Raw genomic sequence first — 21,189 nt, 5'->3', positions numbered from 1 at the left:
GCCCCAAGTTGAAGCCCAGGATCACACCAAGATTTCTAATATAGAAAAGATATAAACCTAAAGTAAACTCCTACAAGTCTAAATTTGACTTGAAACATCTATATTCATATTTTCTTTTTTTTTTACTTTTTTTTTTTTTTTTTTTTTTTTTTTTTTGGCCAGTCCTGGGCCTTGGACTCAGGGCCTGAGCACTGTCCCTGGCTTCTTCCTGCTCAAGGCTAGCACTCTGCCACTTGAGCCACAGCGCCGCTTCTGGCCGTTTTCTGTATATGTGGTGCTGGGGAATCGAACCTAGGGCCTCATGTATCCGAGGCAGGCACTCTTGCCACTAGGCTATATCCCCAGCCCTTTTTTATTATTTTAATAGACATTGTTAGATTATTTTCCTAAAAGACCTAGAAAACAGAACAACCCAATGGTGATGAAAAGCATTCTGTGGTCTCTGTTTTTTTCTGATGTGGGAGACACCTGAATGTTTATATACACAATCTATTGCTGCGTTAACGGGGCTAGCTCAATTCCATTCTTTAAAGCTATTTCACAACAATTAGAAAGTTTATCCCCTCCACAAAGGCCTGGTGTGGCCTTCGATGTGGCCTTCCCACATTAGGAAGAATTGTGGATGCTTCTGAAGAATTTTAGCTAGAAGTGGCTATGTTCACTTACATAAAGTAAACCCTAAATTCCTGTGGTTTTCCCCAGAAATAAAAAAACTGAAAAACAAACAAACAAACAAACAAAGAGCACAGAAATTAGCCACATGTCCTACAAACAAATTTAAGATTAGTACAGCTATTAAGCATTTCCTAACCGGGTTAATAACTGGCCAAACAGTATTTAACCAGATTTAGTACCTTACTAAGTCTTCTGTTCCAAATTTGAGGAACTGCATAGAAGAATCATCCATGAATCAGGATCAGACTGATACTATACTTGGCAAATACTACTAGAGTACTACAAGTCATCCTCAGCCACCTGACGTCAAGATTTAAGAACAAAATAGAAACATTCTATATGTCAAACTGAAGTAGGGATGAGGAATCTACCTGGTGCCCTCTTGGCCACATGGTGGATGGTAGGAAATTGGGTTTAATTGGTGCCATCTTGTCTTTATGGGGGAGGCAGGGAAGTCCCACCTCTCAGGTGATAGGCCTAAATTCCTAGAAGCAGGGGACTTGATGATCTTGGGTTATTAACTCTTAAGATTCAGGTGACCTTGCCTCTTGACCTGGCCCTATTTAGGCCCAGACCAGCTCAGCCTCCACCCCCCCATGCCATGCCCTGTGTCCTGTTTCCTGTCTCTTCTCCAGCAGCATGGTGCCCCACTTCAGCGCTTCACTGGGTTTGATCTGAGTTGTTGGTATTGTTTTTCTGCTTTTTATTTCCCCTCCTGCTCTCAAGGCTCAGTTTTCTGACAGATTTAAGTGTATTTGCAGGGCTGCAGGAATTTGTGACAGGAATCCACCTTCATTCACTGGCTTTCTAATAAAGATTCTCAATTTGACCTCTCAAAATGTGGCTTCTCTGTTCTCTCACCATATAACAAAACCAGGCATGGTGGTACACCCTGGGTACATGCCCATAATTCCAGCCCTCAGGAATTTGAGGTCAGTTAAGGTTATATAGAGATCTCATGTCAAAAGTAAACAAAACAAAGCTGGGCACAATGGTGGTAATCCCAGCTACTTGGGAGCTGTAGATATGGAGGCCAGCCCAGGCAAAAAAGGTGTGAGAAACCTCATTAAGGAAAAACTAGGCTGCCATTCTTGTCTTGAACAGCTGGACACTGGTGGCTCCTGCCTGTAATGCTAGCTAGTCAGGAGGCTGAGATATGAGGATCATGGTTCAAAGTCAGAAAAAGCAGGAACGTCAATTAACCAGCAAAAAAACGGAAGTAGAGCTGTGGCTCAAGTGGTAAATCCCTAGCCTTGAGAAAAAAAAAAAAACCAACAAAACTCAGGAACAGGGAAGAGGACTTGAGTTCAAGTCCCAAGATAGGCAGCAAACCCATATATATATAGTGTGTGTATGTGTGTGTGTGTGTGTGTGTGTGTGTGTGACAAACTAGGTGTGGTGGCACATTCCTCTAGTCCCAGCAATGAGAAAAGCAGCAAAAATGCCTTGCATAAAAAAGGCTGAGGACTTGACTCAAGGAGAGGGGAAAACTGTGAGACCAGATGAAGTGACACTGTTCAAAGGGAATATACTCATTACCTAACTTATGCAACAGTATTCTCCCCCTCTATACAACACCTTTACAATGAAAAAAAAAAAAAAAGAGGTAGAGTATACCAAGGCACTGGTGGTCCATACCTATATAATCTTAGCTACTTAAGAGGCAGAGATCTGGGCCATGCCAGGCAGAGAAATGTACTGAACTCCATCTCAAAACTTACTAGCTGAGCAAGCACAAGGACCTGAATTCAAGCTCTGCTACTGTACCCTCCCTCCACACACGCACACACAAAAAGCAACAAACAAAACCCCACCAAAAATAAAACATTTGTAGTGTACAGAAGTAGAAAAGATACCATGGGGTATCTAAATCAAAGAATTTACACAACAGTGCCAGATAAAGCTTTCAAAGTAATACCATTATTACCATTATTACATTCATTTTTGTAAGAGATAAGATCTCATCATACCATGCAGGATGGCCCAGAATTCCCAGGCTGCTCTTGATTGGGCAAGGCTGGCCCCAGTCTCCCAATTGCCACTACACCTGACCAAAAAGACTTTCTTAATCTTTCAATACATGGTAACTGAGTACAAAGAAATGAAATAATGCTGAATAGACAATAGTGTTTCCCAATGGAGAGAAGCAGGACATGAGATAGAATCAGGGGCTTCTGTACTGGCATTGTCTTATTTCCTACCAAGATGAAAGGTCTCAGGTGTGGCTTCCTTGTTGGGAGACTCCTTCAGTATTTTTGGCTGCATCATGAGAAGATGGACAAAAGTTTGAGATTTACATACTTACCTGATTAGATTTTTCTACGGTACTGCTGGGAACCTCAGTAGTGTCCTTCACAAAAAAGTTATCTATGATGTGTCTCTCTGCACATTCCTGGCTGCACACTGGACATCGGATAACTCCAACTGGGAAAGACAAAATTGCATTCTAAGTTCTAATATAAATATACTGAGTCTTAAACCAGTACATGTCTTCTAAAGTATAATCAGTTTCTAACAATTTCCACTCATTTAAAAAATTATGCTTGCTTTCTTCTATATTCATAAACAATTTTATGTATTAATTTTATTATACATACAGTACAGATGTCATATATGTTATGTTTTGGGACACTGGTGACTGAACCCTGAGCCCCCCACACATACTAGGCAAGTGCTTTACCATTTAAGCCACACTTTCAGCCCATAAATCCTCATCTTAAATGCCATGTTCTCCCTGCAAGTAAATAACTACTTTTACTGTTTAGTGACTTCTTTAGCATTGGTTTTCAAACAGGAATGTAGAGAATGACAGGATTTTATGAACAAGGAACTTTTAAGTGAAATGCATTATGAACAAACACAAAGTAATCCAACCATCCATTTCATATGTAAATATCAACCTCAAGTAAGGAGGTCAGATCTGGCTAGTGTCATCATTGGCCACATGGTGGCACTGTAGAGTTTGATGTCTTGATGGGTGTAGCTGAATCCCTAGAGGAAGGGAAGTCCCACCCCTAGGTGATGGGTGGAGACAGGGGTGGGCACTGGGTCTATAGGTTACTGAACCTGCCAGTCAAGTGCCTGGGACTGGGAGCTTCCTGTGACCCTGCCCCCTGACTTGACCCTATTCAGGGTCAGACCAGCACAGGTGCCATTAAGCCATGCAACATGTCTCTGTCTTCACATCCTGTGTCTTGGGCTCCTGGCTCCTCTGTGGCCACCATGGCATCCCAAGTCATCTCTCCATTGGAGCTGAATTGGTTTGTTGGTATTGTTTTTGTTCTTTCTTCCCTCTCTGGCCTGTTTTCTAACAGTTAAGGGTATTTGCAGGCTGCAAGGCCTTTGTAACAACTGGCTGCCTGCAGACTGCTAATGCTCTAATAAAGACTCTAAGATTCTATCCTTCAGAATGTAGCTTCTTGGACAATTAACCTTACAACAAACCAACAAACAAAATTTTTAATTAAAACATACCAGGTGCTTGTGGCTTGCACCTGTAATTCTAACTACTCAGGAGGCTGAGATCTGAGGATCAACTGTTTGGAGTCAGTTTGGGCAGACAAATCTGAGACTTTCATCTCCAAAAAACCAGAAGTGGAAATATGACTCATGAGGCAAAGTGCCAGCCATGAGTAAAAAAGGTAAGGGAAAGAGGTCCCTGGTCCTGAATTCAAGCCTGACAAAGAAAAATAAATAAGTAAAAAACAAAACTAAAATAAAATTTAAAAAGATGTTTGAAATTGTAAGTACACGGGATACGCCATGTCTACTTTAGGATTTCAATAGAACTTTGATGAGCAAGGGCCACACGCCTAATAAATGAAACAACCACAAAGCCATAGTCATTAAGGTGTTACTTATGCAAAAACAAACCAAGCAGAGGGACTTTTAGCAGGAGAGGCCTTATAAGGTCCCAAGGTTTGGAGGTATGTCCTGGGCAAAGGTTGTGTGACCACAATATTTGCATATGAAATATTGCATCAGTACTGGACATTTACAGATATTTGGGGCTATTAATCCCTAAGAAATAGCATAGTCTAGCATAGCATAACATACTGTATTGGTTATTACAAAGATTCTAGAGATTATTTTTTAAATATTCAGGGAGGATGACCATAGGCTACATAGAAATATTATGCCATTCAATATGATATTTCACCATCTCTGGATTTTACTAAATTTCTGGAACTTGTCACCCCAGATACTGAAAGATGACTGTAGTTACAATAATCAGAAATATGTTACTGACAAAATAGACAGAATAGAGAACCTGAAAGAGACTCATCAATATTTTCAACAAATGGTTGGTAGAATTGCAAAGCATCTTTATGCTGACAAGTATAAACGTATCCACGAATTGAAGACTCAGCCCAGAAGTCAATTTTCCCACAGAAGAAGTCAATTTTCCCACAGATTCATCTACAGGCTGATATATTCCCATCAAAATCCCAGCTAGACTTTTGCACTTGTAGTCAGGTTAAATATTTTATAAAGGAAAATGGTATTAGAATAGCTAAACCAATTTTGAAAAAAAAAGTGACAAGAATCACTACACCCAATTTTTGAGATGTATATGGACATAGTAATTGAGACAGAGGAAGAGTGGGGAGGACAGTGTGGAACGGAATAGAAAACCCCCAAAGAAACTCGTAAGTGAACCAAGCTGATTTTTGACAGAATGTGAAGGCAATTTAATGGAAGAGAATCTTTTCAATAAATTGTACAGCACCACATGGATATTCCCATGGGAAAAAACTGAACCTACCTGAAACTTCATACAAATTTAGCTTAATGTACATAAAATTTAAATGTATACTATGGAATCACAAAACAATTAAAAATGTAAGACCACAGTGAAATATCACTACATACTTATCAGAACAGCTAAAATAAAAGATGGTAATACTCAAACAGGCAAAATATGGACAAACCGTGTCTCTCATACACTGCCCAAGAAAATGTAAAACAGCCACTTTGATAGTTTAATACACATGTTTACCATATAACTCAGCAAGTGCATTTTTGGGTATTCCAGAGAAATATACTTAAGTCAGCACACACCCACACCCCTGAAAAATGTTCATGGTTAAAAAACTGAGGTACATCCATACTATGAAATATTAATCAGCAACGATAAGCATATACAAGACATCAATTGGATGGATCTTGAGAGCATCAGTCTGAGTGGGGAAAAAAAGCCAATTTCTGAAAGTTACTTGCAAAAGACTTCATTTATGGATTTTTAAAATGACAGGATTTAAGAGGTAGCAGGACAAAGCAGGAAGGAAACAGCATTGGGGGTGGAGGGAAAAGGTGGAAAGGAAAGCTCTTGTGGTGGCAGAACTCTATTTCACATCTTGATGGCATGGTGATATGAAAATGAAGCTCTCTGAATTATTAAAGAGATTGCAGACTATTTGATCTCAGCTAAGTAGAACATCATGGAGAGATGGAATGTTGCATGCTTAGAGCCCAAATCATCTGGGACGACCTTAGACATTCATAAAAATAGCCATATACTTTGAAGCTCTGTATGTGACCAAACTTTTTCATGACTATTAGGGTAAATCTCTCAGAACACACTATTAAGCTTGTTTGCTATACAGTTTGACGAAAAACAGATTACCAACTCTAAAAGCTAATAATGCTGTGACACATGGGTTTGTGTGCGTGCGTGCGTGTGTGTGTGTGTGTTTTCTGGTCCAGGCGCTTCAACTCAGGTCCTGGTAGCTGTCTCTGCACTTAAAGCTTTTTGGAGGTTAGTTGGAGATAACAGAGTCTCATGTCTCATGGACTTTACTTTCTTGACTAGATTCCATGATCCTCAGATCTCAGCTAGGTAGGATTACAGGCATCAGCCGCTGGTACTTGGCAACACCTGGATTTTATAGAATTTTCCAGGCAATCTACCAAATGTCCCAATTAATATATTTATTATTGGTTTTTAATTTATTCTCCTTCCTTTTTTTGGGGGGGGGGAGTGCTGTTCTGGGGTTTGAACTCAGGGCCTACCTGGGCTCTGTCCCTGAGCTTAGCACTCTTACCACTTGAGCTACAGGGCCACTTCAGCTTTTTCTGAGTAGTTTGTTGGAGATAAGCCTTCCTGGGCTGGCTTTGAACAGAGATCCTCACATCTCAGCCTCCTGAACAGCTAGGATTACAGGTTTGAGCCACTGGCACCTGGCATTTAATTTTCTTTGTGCACGTAACTCCTGTAACTTCAGAGCCTACCATTCAAACTTGAATCTCTGTCCCTGGCCTTAGTCACTCATATTTGACTCAGAATAAACTGTCTCCTTTAAAACAGGATTGTTATTTTGCATAAATGGTTAGACAAATTTACAAATGTGATAAAGCAATAGAGAACTATAGGCATTATTGTCCCAAAGTCAATTTCTTGGTTTTGATATTGTAATATTGTTACTTAAGACATAAATTGGGTAAATGATGGAATCTCTACAACCTCCCATTAAAGAGTTTTCAAATGCCCTAAAACTGGTTTTCTTTGTGTGTATCAATTTATCATTATGATACAGGTGCAGAAATAGACCAGAGAATATGACTAACTTGACCAAGGCCAAAGATTATTGGAGCTCATATATGAACTGTAGAGCCAAAGTAAAGGACCAGAGTAATCAAAATCTAATTAAAACCCTGCATCTGTGCACACATCCCCCTTGCTACACTCCTATGGCTTAACCAATCAATTTTAAATGCATCAGTCCCTTGATCTGACCAATGACCCTTTCCAGAGTCCTTCCTGCCACCAAATGTGCCTAACATGCTTTAGGATTATTTTTTAATTTTCCTGCGGTGTGTGTTGATTTGTTAAAAGATGCTATGATGTATGCTAAGTCCCTACCTTCCCCAGAGAATGTATAAAAGAGCTGGGAGCCCTAGGCTCAGGGCCTCTTGCGTCACCAGCGTGCTGAGTGCACACAGGACGGAGCTAGCTCGAAATAAACGTCCTTTTTGCTGCTTGCATTGGTCTTGGTCTCTGGAGGATCCGAACTCAAGCATTTCAGAACCAATAACCAGCTAACTACAGTCAATGCCATTTCCTAGTATACTTTACAAGAATGTGTTCAAAAGCCACAGATTAACAGATCACAACATTATCATTGACAGGACATTAGTGAATTAACCAAAGAATTTCACTTGGTGTGGTCATGAATTCACCTAAATCAACTAAAAGGCAAATCAATCCTAACTTCCCTATAAAGTTAATGAGAAAATTAATTTTCATCCTTTCAAGTCTGAGCACATGTGCAATTTCTTTACAAAAATCAGAAGAATTTTAATTGTTCCAGAGTCTGTAGCAATTAAAATCTGAATGAGAAAAATAATTCTTTAATAATAGTGGACTTAAAAATTTTAAAGTAATCATTCATCATGTTTTAATGACTAAGGTTATTTCCATTTGTTATTTAAGTTGAAAACTTTGAAAAGGTACATAGCTTCTTTAAAGTCTGTCACCTTTTAAGAAACCTGCTCTTCCTTATCCTACTCTATTTCCTCCCGGCTATTTAAATCCTTCTATTTTATGTGTTTATAGTTACTCCCTGGCTATTTGGCTATACCAAGTAGATTATGCACTCCTTAATATCAGAAGTTTTTGTCTGCTCACTGATATCCCAAAGATGTGTGCTGGTGGCTCACTTATGCCTGTAAGCCTAGCTACTCAGGAGGCTGAGATCTGAGAATTGTGGTTCAAAGCCAGCCCAGGCAGGAAAGTTCATGAGACTCATCTCCAATTAATCACCAGAAAACTGAAAGTGGCATTGTGGCTCAAAGTGGTAGAGCACCAGCCTTAAGGGAAAGAGCACAAAGACAGTACCCAGGGCCTGAGTTCAAGTGCCACGACCAACAAAAAACTACAAATATCACATGACTGAAAAACAATACCAAAGTACTCATTTTAAGTGGAAAATGTAAGTTTCAGAAGAATACGTATTTCATTTAAGTTCACAATAGGGATTGGTGTTATAGCTTAGATGGCAAAGCACTTTCTTAACATGTACAAGGATTCTAGGTGCATTTGATCCCTCGTACTACAAAATAAAACAAAACCCAAATAGAGTCTCATGGGCTCATGGACTTTCCTGCCCAGGCTGGCTTTGAACCATCATCCTCAGATCTCAGCCTCCAGAGTAGTTAGGATTACAGATGTGAGCCACCAGCGCCAGGCTTCTAAATAGCTTTTAATACCCAAGAACAGATGTGTAAACTAAAGACTTGCTAGTGTACGCTGGCATAAACTAAAGGCTTGCTAGTGTACACTCGCACTGAGACTAGAGGAGAGTCTAAATACCAGTTACCCTTACAGCACACCTCAGTTCCAGGAGATAGTGTTGTTGTGAGCTGCCAATGGTCACATACTAAATAGCAAATCTGGGAGCTGAATTCTCTCTCATGTTATATCTGGTGCAGATTCTAGAGGCAAAAATTTAAGTAAAAATACAGGTTGGTTGAGGGTTTATCTCAATGATAGAAGATATGCAAAATCCTAGCACACAAAAAAAAACCACATTAACAAGACCGAACAAAACAAAACAAACCAACATGAACTTTACAGACCTATATTAGTCTTACTGCATATAATATTGAAATAATCTTTTGAGTCTCTTTTCTGTAAAACAATAATACATAACAATGGTTAGGACCACACAGAAACCTCGATGTGTTCTAGTTATTGTGATAAATATTTCATGTTCATTAGAACCAATTTTGAGGCAGGATTGTTGTGACAATATGCATAAGTGCATATGAAGGCTCTAATCTGGGCCAGTAGCTGGTAAACCTATGTATTAAGTCTTGTATCCTTTAATTAAAATCAGATGACAATAGTTGACTTTTCTAAAAGCATGACCTCATCTACTGGACTCTCTCCTCCAAGATTGATTTACTAATGCTTTAAATAAATTCAGAGTCATAGATATACCACCACCTAAGAAGGAACAACAAACTAAACAAGTCAGTAAGTCTCAAACTTGCATGTCTACCTGAACTTCATTCTCAAACCATAGGTATACCTTTCAGTACAAAAGACAACAATAGGACTGGGAATATGGCCTAGTGGCAAGAGAGCTCGCCTCATATACATGAAGCCCTGGGTTCGATTCTCCAGCACCACATATCTAGAAAACGGCCAGAAGTGGCGCTGTGGCTCAAGTGGCAGAGTGCTAGCCTTGAGCAAAAAGAAGTGCTCAGGCCCTGAGTCCAAGCCCCAGGACTGGCCAAAAAAAAAGACAACAATAAAAAAATAAACTTTCCCACATCATGTCATGTTATATAGCAAACACATCAAAGCCTAAGAGGAGGGAAGCCATCCTTCCACATACAATCCTAGAGAAGGTAGAACTGCCATGGAAACATAAGACAACCAGACAGGAAAGCAGGGAGTAAACGTTAAGGAGAAATAGTAAAGCAGACACTATAAATGGTTTCTCTTACCAAACAGTTGGGATTCAGAATATGTGCTGGAAACAAGACAAACAAGGAAACCAACTGTTTATTAGTTGGAACGAACACTGCCTGCATTTTAAAGGAAAAGAGCTGCTGATTGTATATGTTCATTACCCTTCTAAATTTAAGTTTCTGTGTTTACTGGAATTGCAAAGCCTATTTGGATCTAATTATAAGGTCATAAAACATGATTGCTGCAGGAAATTAATGATAGCTCACTAGTTATGCCCTTAAAAAGTAACTGGATTAAAAATGAGCTAACTAGCATGTACTTTTATTCTTTTTCCTACAAATCAAATGTAAGCTTTTGGGTTTTGAGGATGTGACAATGATTTGCTAACTCCTTTTGGTAAAGTTTTAGTTTCTAAATCTCTGCAGGACTTAGGAGTAGTTAGCACCTCTTTAGTTTTGCACTTCTACCAAAGAGAGGTTAATTAATGGTCTCATTTACATGTAGTGTGGTGGATCGCAGACCTAAGGAATGCAGAGATTTGAGGATCATAGTTTGAAGCCAGCCTGGGCAGGAAAGTCCATGAGACTCTTATCTCCAATTAACCACTCAAAAAGCTGAAGTGGCGCTGTGGCTCAAAGTAGCAGACCGCATTAGCCTTGAGCCAAGAACTTGGGATAGCGCCCAAGCCTTGAGTTTAAGCCCCACGACCAGGGAAGGAAAAAAAAAGTTAAATAATCAAACCATGAGATGGATCTCTCTTAGTGTCTATCTGCATCTGTCTGTTTCTTTATATCTGTTTCTCTGTATCCTCTCCCCGCCGCCCCCCCCCCCCCCCCCGGGAAACTTTACAAGATACAAATCTGTGCTCTGTCCATGGTCCTCTTATACATGCTATACATACATCTCTTAGCAACCGTAGTATGTTCTCAGAAATGTGTCATTACAGCTTTGTCACTGTGGAATCGAGGGTATACTTATAAAAACTAAGGTGGCTGCAAAATCGTAATATAATTTTGGGGAACTGCCATTGTTTCTGGTATCTCAGTGACTTAAAATGGTACGTGGATCATGATTGTATAACAAAGGAGTCAAGTAAGTGTTAGCTATGATAAACCTTCTTTACTTACATTTTTATTTTTGAGGTGTTAGAGATCTAATCCAGAGTGTTACACATGCTAGGCAGGTGCTCTGCCCCTAAATTGCACAACTAGCCTAGAAATTTACTTTTAAATATACACAGGTTGAAAAGAAAATAGGATGGGTACATACACATCCCAACAATAGGTATATGGTTCATGGCAAGACTCCAAATGGTTTTAGATAGAGTTGGTTCTCACTAGTTTCTCACATTTCCTCAAGAATAACTGCAGAATGTGCTAGTGAGTGAGGCAGTATCTTGAGACAAGTAGGAGTAAATAGTCCATTTTCTCCTGTCTCAGAAACAGGACATCCTTCAATATTTTAGACCAGTGAATCAAGTTGACTCCAGTTTCAAAATCCAGGAGGAGAGAGGCTGCTTTCTGGAGCCCCTTACCTGGAGTACAAAGACAAGATTTAACCTACCCTGAGCAGTTTTCCTAATCCTTGGGAGAACTTGTTTGCAAGGTGTGCTCAGTTCTACTGTTCTGATGCCTGTGAATAAAAAAATCTACTTTCACTTCATGTAACCTGTGGTAAGTGTGAATCTATCTCACTGGACTCCAGCAAGCAATAAAAATGAAGATCAAGATGTGATGAGCTAAAATAGTAACACCTGTTTCACAATATAACACCTGGAGAATTTTATATCTGAAAGAGTAGACTTCTAAACAGGGACTCCCACTAGAGAACACTGCCTAATGATAAAGGGGTTAATTCTTCAAGAAGACATAATCCTAAATGCAAATGCACTTAATTAACAAAACTTCCCAGTCTCTCTCTCTCTCTCTCTCTCTCACACACACACAGCTGAAAAGAAAAACAGGCAAATTCATATTATAATTGAGAGATTTCTACTCTCTTCTCAATAATCAACAAACCAGTTGAAAAAATCAAGTGATATAGACTTGAATCAAAGAACTTGACCAACCTTAAGGAACATGTCAGCAGAAGATAAGACATGTAAACAATAAAACATTTTACAAGAACTAAAAACATACAATGTTCTGTGACCAACATGAAATTAACTTAGAAATCATAACAGAACTGGGAAATCTCCAAATATATGGGAATTTAATAAATTCTTTCTAAATACTTCATTTGTTAAGAATGGTTTTAAATCTAATGACTTAAGTTTCTATCTCAAGAAGCTCGGTAAGAGAGCAAATTAAGTTTAAAGAAAGAAAAAACACAGTAAGGAGAAGAAATTAATAAAAGAAAATGGAAAAACATGGGGGGGGAAATCAATGAAACCAGAGCAAGTACTTGTCAATAAAAATTAATAACCTAGAAAGAAAAAATTACCAAAATTAGAAATATAAAATAAGGGCCATTTCTTCAGATGCTATGGGCCATATAAAAGGTTAGTATGGGAGTATTATGAAAAACTTGATTGAATGGCTTCATCCTTAGTAAGACAGAAATAATTACTAAAACCTCCTGTAGAAAAAATAATAAAAAACAAAACCGATATAGGTCTGTATCAGTTAAATAAATGGAACTTGTAATTAAAAATCTCTCCACAAAGATAAATCCAAATCCAAAGGGCTCCACTGTTCTAATAATTCTGAGAAGACAACGCCATTCCTAACTAAACTCCATTAGAAAAGAAACACTTTCCAACTTAGTTTATAAGACCAGCATTACCATGGCACTAAATGAGAGCTAGTCAACTACAAAAAAAAAGACAGAGGGTGAACAAATAGAGCAGTGGTACTCATTGGACACTATGTTGAAACTGAACTCTACAACTTGTGGGTGGGGATGATAGATAGGGAAAAACTGGGAGACAGCAAGGGAAGGGGTGACATTGTCCAAAATGTACTCTACCTGACTGATCTAACTGTAACTCCTCTGTACATCATCTTTATAATAATAACAATTAAAAATTTTAAGAAGACAATGAGCTATTTTTTTTAAAACCATTAACAAAGTATTAGAAAGGCAAATACAGAAATATATGTAAAGGATAATTACATGAGCTGGGCAAACATACCTATAATCCCAGCACTTGGAGACTGAGGCAGAAAGATACATAATTTGAAGCCAACCAGGGCTACATAAAGAATGAGTTCAAGCCAGCATGAAGTACTTAGGGAGATTCTCAAGAAAACAAACAAGACCGACTAACAATCTATCTTGATGGTAAAAGCAAAGATGCCCATTCTCTTCATTCCTATTTAAAGTTATTTTAATGGATACAAATAAGCAAGTTAAAACAAAATGCCAACAGACTGGAAAAGAAGTAAAACTCTATTCACAGCCAATGTGATGGTGCAGGAAAAAAGGAGCAAAATCTTCAAGAATCCACATAAAGACTATGTGTAATGGGGATAATTAACAAAGCATGTGCCAGACTTATAGTGAAAACCACAAAACAAAAATTAATGCAGACCTAATTAAAAGATACATTTAAAATGTTGTTGGATTGGAAGACTCAATATGGCTGAACTCTCCAAAACTTCAATCCCAATTAAAACCTCCTCAGGCTTTCATAAAAACGGACAAATTGATTCTAAAAATTATGAAAAATAACAAATTTAGAGGGTTTATGCTATGTGATTCCAAGACTTATTATGAAGCTAGAGAAATCAAAACAGGGTGGGGGGTTGGGTGTGGCGATACAAGCCTGTAATCCCATTGGGAGGCTGAGTAGAACTGTCAAAAAACCAAGTGTGAGGTAAGGTCCACAAAGTTCAGTCCTCAGTATCAGCAAAAAAAGAAAAGAGTGGTATTCAAATAAGGTTAGAAATGCAAACAAGAGAACAAAATACAGTTCAAAAATAGATATGTACATATAGAATGTGCAACAAATCAGTCTCAAGGAATTCTGTAGAAATGAAATAATCCTAGAACTTTTTCAGTGAATCCAAAATAAAATAAGATGTATTATACAAAAACTATAACCAAGTACAAAGAGACAAATCATAAAAGGAAAGAAAAAGGAAAGAAAAAGGATGGCTTCTTAGGAAAATAAAAAAGATAAAAGACTGATAGCCTACCACACACCAGCCACAACAAAGGAAGTCAAAAGACAGTAGAGTGCTATCTTCCAAGTGATAAAAGAACCTGCAGGCCAGGATCTTAAACTCAGCAGAAACATTAAAGATGGAGGAAGATTTACTAGTTGAAAAACTGACAGACTTGATAAAAAAAAAAAAACCAACAATATACTGTGATGTTGCCAATCTGATAGATTGTTTTTCAGATTCACAAGTTCATTTACTTTCAAGTTTTGATTTCATTTTTTCATAAAAGAAAAAATGCTGATAGAAACTTATAAATACATAAACCATTTACATGAGCTCAAAAGGTAAAAAAAAATCTATCCTTATCACTCAGTTCCAAGCCCTACTTCACTTCTTTCATTAAACCATGTTTTCTAGTTTATCCTTCCTAGACTTCATTTTTCTGTTCCTAGAAGTTCTCTGTACAAAAGCATTTCTCTTTTCTTACATAAAAAGGTAGATTATGTACTGTATTGCAGGTCTTGTTCACATAAAGTATATTCTGATGTTCATTCCATATCAATAAATATAGATCTAACCTTTTGTTTTCCTCATATTGTATGGGTATATCGTGGTTACACAGCAAATCCCCTTGAATGGGTATTTCCAATCTTTGGATATTACAAATAACACAATGAATAACTGTCTACATGTCACTTCATAAACAGAGATGTATATTTAAAATGAATTTCTAGAAGTGAGTTTAGGGGTCAAGATAAAAAGGTCTTGCAATCTTTTAGAAATTATCAAGTGTATGTGATTCTATTTCTTAAAGTCTCAAATAAATTATGTTGACAAATTCACTCCTTGCCCTGCAGTGAAAATATTATTCACTGCATGAACACCTCTTCATACATCGCTCCTGTATCTGCTGGTCAGAAATGGTGCAATTTCCATAAACTAAAAGCAACTGAGAACTATACTGGTAGAATTATTATTATGAAGCAAATAGTTTTAAGGTTGCTGTGTTAAGATTATCAGTGTTACAAATATATGTGAAATCAAATAACTTTAGTTTCATAATTACTTCAAAAGTCTTGAAATATAGTTGGTAGTGCCTTGTTCCTATAATTATATAGCATTCAGTGAATCAGTAAACTTAAAGTAACTGATGTGTCCAGTCCAAGGAAGATGAAAAAAAAAAAGAATAGCAAACCAAATCATACAAAATCTGTAAAGAATAATATTACTTGTCTGGGAATGTGGCTTAGTGGTAGAGTGCTTGTCTAGCATACCTGAAAAGCCATAGGTTCCATTCCCTAGTACCACATAAACAGAAAAAGCTGCATGTGGCACTGTAGTTCAGGTGGTTAGCTGTGAGCAAAAGCAGCTCAGGGACAGTGCTCAGGCCCTGAGTTCAAGCTGCAGAACTGGCAAAAAAAACACAAAAAACAGTAACAACAATATCACTAATATTATAGGTGTAGTATATAATCTTAGCTACTCAGGATTCAAAGCTTTTCCATAAAGGAAAAGTCCATGAGACTCTTATCTCCAATTAATCACACACACACAAAAACAAACTAGAAGCAGAGCTGTGGTTCTAGCAGTAGAATCCTAGCCTTGAGTAAAAAAGCTCAGGGACAGTGCTCAGGCTGAGTTCACGCCCCAGAACTGGCACAAAGAAACTAAAATCACCTTCCAGAGTCTCTTCTTTACTCTATGGCAAGTGCACCTCCTGGTAGCCTTATCTGTAACGTCCTCTCTAGAACTGTGAGTTAAGGCCACCCAGTTAATAAACTACTGCGGATCATCATCCAATGTTGTGTAAGGTGTGTTCGGCCATCCTCATTAAGTCCTCATAAACCCACAGCAAATTTCTTATTTAGTAGTGCAATGCTGAAAGCTTTTCTTTGGAGATCAAGAACAAAACAAAGATGTCTCATACGGTTTGATAGTTCTGTGATAATACTGTGAACCTAACTTCTGATTAATTGAAATAAGGAGCAGTGACACGAAGCAGCAGAAGAATTGGGAGGGAGGGGGGAGGGAAATCAGGAGAAAACAAGGGAGAGAGAGGGTAACGCTGTTCAAAAAGAAATGTACTCATTGCCTTACATAACTGTAACCCCTCTGCATATCACTTGTACAATAAAATAAAATTAAAAACCTGGGGCAATGGCTTGTTCAGTGTGCTTGCTGCTCTGACTTTTTCTTTGCTGTGTACCCTAATGCAGAAGTACTTACTTGCCAAGTCATTTCTGAGACTTGAGTCTCATTCCACTGTGGCACTTCAGATCTCAATGGGCATTCCCAACTTGTATATTTACCAGGAACAAAAATGTAAAATTAAAATATTATGTGTCTGTGAATAATTTCTAGTAATAACAAAACCTACTCTTTAAATGCCTAAGAAAAATCCTAGGAGAAAATGTGTAAAATCCCTATGGGATGCCTGGGAATGCAATTCAATGGTGGAGTTGTTTACCTAGACTTGTACAACCCAGGTTCAATCCCCAGTACTTCAGCAACAACAAAAATCCCTGTGAGGGGCTGGGAATGTGGCTTAGCAGTAGAGTGCTTGCCTAGCATGCAAGAAGCCCTGGGCTGATTCCTCAGTACCACATAAACAGAAAAAGCTGGAAGGGACACTATGGCTCAAGAGGTAGTTACTAGCCTTGAGCAAAAGAAGGAACCTAGGGACAGTGTTCAGGCCCTAAGTTCAAGCCCCAGGACTGGCAAAACAACAACAACAACAACGACAACAAAATCTGTGAGCATAACTACAATCATTTAGCTAGTCATTAAAGAAAACATAAGCCATGCATCCAAGCCATGACATGAGACTTAACAATTTATTCATTTCCCATATTCCAAATAATACCTGATTATTTTTGTGGAACTTAAAAGGTAAATTCTGATGTTTACATAAAGGTATAATGAATAGATGTTTCTGAAAATATTCACAGTGGTGATAAGACATTTTATCAGCCATCAAAACCTACTATCAAGCCAGGTGTGGGTGCCTCACACCTGTATTCCCAGCTACTGGAAGTTGAGATGTAATGATCATGGTTCAAAGATAGCCTAGGCAGGAAAGTCTACTGAAACTCTTATCTCCAATTAACTACCAAAAAGCTGGAAGTGGAGCTGTGGCTCAAGTGGTAGAGTGGGCTGGGGATATGGCCTAGTGACAAGAGCGCTTGCCTCGTATACTTGAAGCCCTGGGTTCGATTCCCCAGCACCACATATACAGAAAATGGCCAGAAGGGGCGCTGTGACTCAAGTGGCAGAGTGCTAGCATTGAGCAAAAAGAAGCCAGGGACAGTGCTCAGGCCCTGAGTCCAAGGCCCAGGACTGGCAAAAAAAAAAAAAAGACACAACTCAAGTGGTAGAGTGCTAGCTAGCCTTAAGAGCAAGAAAGTTCAGGTACAGTGCTCAGGACCCAGGTTTAAGTGCTAGGACTGGCATTCACCCATGCATGCAAATGTATATGCGTATGCATATGCATGCATGCAATGCAAATGTATACGCATATGCATGCAAATGTATACGCATATGCATGCAAATATATACGCATATGCATACGCATGTATGCACGTGTGTGCACAGACACACACACACACACACACACACACACACACACACACACACACACTATAGCCAGGTTCTGGCAGGGTGGCTCAAGCCTGCAATCCTAGATACTCAGAGATCTGAGTGTCACAATTTGAAGCCACCTGGGCAGGATAGGTTCTGAGACTATTTCCAATTAACCAGCAAAAAGCCAGAAGTAGAAGTGTGGCTCAAGTGGTAAAGTGCCAGCTTTGAGCAAAAAAGCTAAGGGACAGTCCCTAGGACCTGAGTTCGTCTCAGTATTGGCACACATACACACACAAATAACTTTTAGTAATATTCACAACTGTGATTTAGAGTATATCAATTCTTTTTCTCAAGCAATACCATTTTCAAGATGTCTGCAAGTGTACTGCAAAGTGTTTGCTTAATTTTTTAGGTATTTATCACTGAAGTAGTACCAAACTTTCTAACAGGATGCAAATTCCTAGCCTGGTATAGGCAGCTTACACCTATAATCCTAGCTGCTCAGGACGATGAGATCTGAGGATCACAGTTCAAACCTAGCCTGGGCAGGAAAGTCCATGGTAATTCTCATCTCCAATGAACTACTCTGAAAAAGCCAGAAGTGGCGCTGTGGCTCCAGTGGTAGAGTACTAGTCTTGAGCACAGAGGCTCAGGGACAGTACCCAGAGCCTGAGTTCAAGCCCCAGGGCTGGCAAAAAAAAAAAGAAATACAAATTCCTCTCCATATGTTCAAATATATCAGGTAATCTCTGTGTTGTACTTGTGTTTTTGCAGATATATCCTCTGAAACCTTAAGTCCTTCTAGCGTTAATCTTTCTCAAGTCTACTGTAAGCTTCCATCCTGGGGCTTTTATAATTATCCTGGGTATTTGCCTAACAACATTAAAATAATTAACTATGTGTTATGACACATGCAATCTAAATAGTTTCAAAATAACCACACTATTATAATCACTAGAGGTTACACAAAATAGCCACTGAGTGAAACAATGTTTCTTCCTATGCTTGACATACTTGAAAAGATTTACATGTTTATAAGGCAATCTCACCAATATATAATGCTACTCATTGGTTTTTCTTGGGGGGGGGGTGGTGGTAGTGGTGGTGGTGGTGGTATTGGCGTTTTGATTTGGTTTGGTTTTGGTCTAGTTATAAAGTATTTACATAATTCTGAAGTCAATATTACATTAGTCAAAGTTACATTACAGGGATCTAGGGTTCATCCCTAATTCTGTTCTCTCGCCCCCACTGGTAGCTATTTTTAGTCTCTTTTTTTTTGGTGGGTCACGGGGCTTGAACTCTGGACCTGGGTGCTCTACGTTTTTGCTCAAGGCTAGCAGTCTACCATTGTGACACTTGTAGTTTTCTGGTGATTAACTGGAGATAATAGTCTCATGGATTTTCCTACCCGGGCTGGCTTTGAACCATGATCTTTCAGATCTCAGCCTCTTGAGTAGCTAGGATTACAGGTTTCATCCATAGGCTCACGGCTCATTTTTAGTCTTTTACTTATTCTAAAAAATATACACAGAAACACATAATTTCATCACACTTCCTATAAAAGGTAGCTAGCTAATAGCTGAGAGCCTGTCATTCACACCTGTAATACATGCTACTCAGGAGGCTGAGACCTGAGGAAGCTGGAAGTAGAGTTGTGGCTCAAGTGGTAGAGTGCTGGCCTTGAGTAAAAAAGCTCTCAGATAATGTCCAGGCCTTGAGTTCAAGACCCCCAGAACAGGCATGAGCACCCATACACACTCAAATAAGACAGCAAATAACACACACGTTCTGCACAGTGCTGTTTCCATCTCACTAACCATCTTGGAATTCACTCCATAGTAATAGATCTTTCTTCCTTATCTGGTCAATGATATACCACAGCTGACTCCAGGAGTCAGTTATTGCTTTCACACCAAGCTTTCTTTATTACCAACTGTGTAGTAAAATATCCCTGGGCATACTTTGTTTTATATTTCTGCAATTGGATCTTGGAGATAAATAGAAGCAGACATTGTGGGTCAATGAGAAAGCACATTCACAATTTTGCTAAACAGTGCCAAACCTCTTCCATAGGAGTTTTATCATTCTGCATTCCCACTGACAATCCAGTCAGTGAATGGCATTAGATTCCTACAGTTTTACACAAGTATAATGCCAAAATACAATACAAGATCTGTTTGAAGGACAAATATTAAGTCTTTGTATCTCACAAATAGTTTTTAACAAATGTCTCACATACATTTACAGAGCATATTCAGTTGTATGCAGTATATGACCATAAAAATAGTTTATGCTTAAGTCCTTGATAGTCTTACAAAATTTTGCTTACTGATCTTGAACTGAAATGGATTTTATTTCAATAAAATCTATTATACTCTTCTGGGTGTAAATGTGTAATTCTTAATCCTCCTGCAGCCTTTTTAAAAAAGCAGCAAACTGCAAAATGGTATTTATTTACATTAAAAAGTGAATTACCGTGCTGGGAATATGGCCTAGTGGCAAGAGTGCTTGCCTCATATACATGAAGCCCTGGGTTCGATTCCCCAGCACCACATATATAGAAAATGGCCAGAAGTGGCGCTGTGGCTCAAGTGGCAAAGTGCTAGCCTTGAGCAAAAAGAAGCCAGGGACAGTGCTCAGGCCCTGAGTCCAAGCCTCAGGACTGGCAAAAAAAAAAAAAAAAAAGAAAAGAAAAAGTGAACCATGGCTGGGAATGTGGCTTAGTGGTAGAGTGCTTGCCTAGCATTCATAAAACACTGGATTCAATTCCTCACTACCATATAAACAGAAAAAGCCACAAGTGGTGCTGTGGCTCAAGTGGTAAAGTGCTAGCCTTGAGCAAAAGAAGCTCAAAGACAGTGCCCAAGCCTTGAGTTCAAACCCCAGGACTGGCACACACAAAAAAAGTGAATTACCTGTATGCAAACAAATGTAAAAAGCACAATCTGTTCTGCATAATAATTACCCATACACCGAATAATATATTCCCATCATGTGTCCTACCTTCTTTAATGATAGCTAGCCTAGTTCTACCTTGTGCAATTTCAAAACTGTAAACTAAATTCTTATTTGTCTACCGTATCTTTGCCCAACTTCTTACTCTTTTCTGAGTCTTTCAGTTTTGTGGTTACATCTTTTGTGAAGCCTGCAAAGTTGAATTGTTAATCTGAATTCTTTTCTCTGAATAGGGCAGTTAAGCCTGTATACTTATATAAGTAACAGTTTCATTCTGTCACAGAATACATAAATTATTCTGGTTTTTTGTTTTGTTTTGTTTTTTGGCCAGACCTGGGCCTTGGACTCAGGGCCTGAGCACTAACTATCCTTGGCTTCTTTTTCCTCAAGGCTAACACTCTGCCACTTGAGCCACCCAGTGCCACTTCTGGCCATTCTATATATGTGATGCTGGGG

The 21,189-nt window shown here is 38.7% G+C and overlaps 1 protein-coding gene across 5 annotated transcripts in view; it reads right to left on the bottom strand.

Annotated features, from left to right (window-relative positions):
- Positions 1-21,189, bottom strand: part of Trim24 (tripartite motif containing 24) — an 86,805-nt gene that overhangs the window by 48,689 nt on the left and 16,927 nt on the right. For all 5 annotated transcript variants that reach the window (XM_048340288.1, XM_048340289.1, XM_048340290.1 and 2 more), the window contains exon 2: positions 2,981-3,099. In XM_048340288.1, coding sequence (XP_048196245.1) covers positions 2,981-3,099 — 119 coding nt within the window. The remainder of the gene's footprint in view (positions 1-2,980; positions 3,100-21,189) is intronic.

The sequence above is a fragment of the Perognathus longimembris genome, chromosome 2, assembly GCF_023159225.1.
Source record: "Perognathus longimembris pacificus isolate PPM17 chromosome 2, ASM2315922v1, whole genome shotgun sequence".
NCBI classification, from domain to species: Eukaryota; Metazoa; Chordata; class Mammalia; order Rodentia; family Heteromyidae; genus Perognathus; species Perognathus longimembris.
This window is presented reverse-complemented; position numbering and strand designations above follow the sequence as displayed.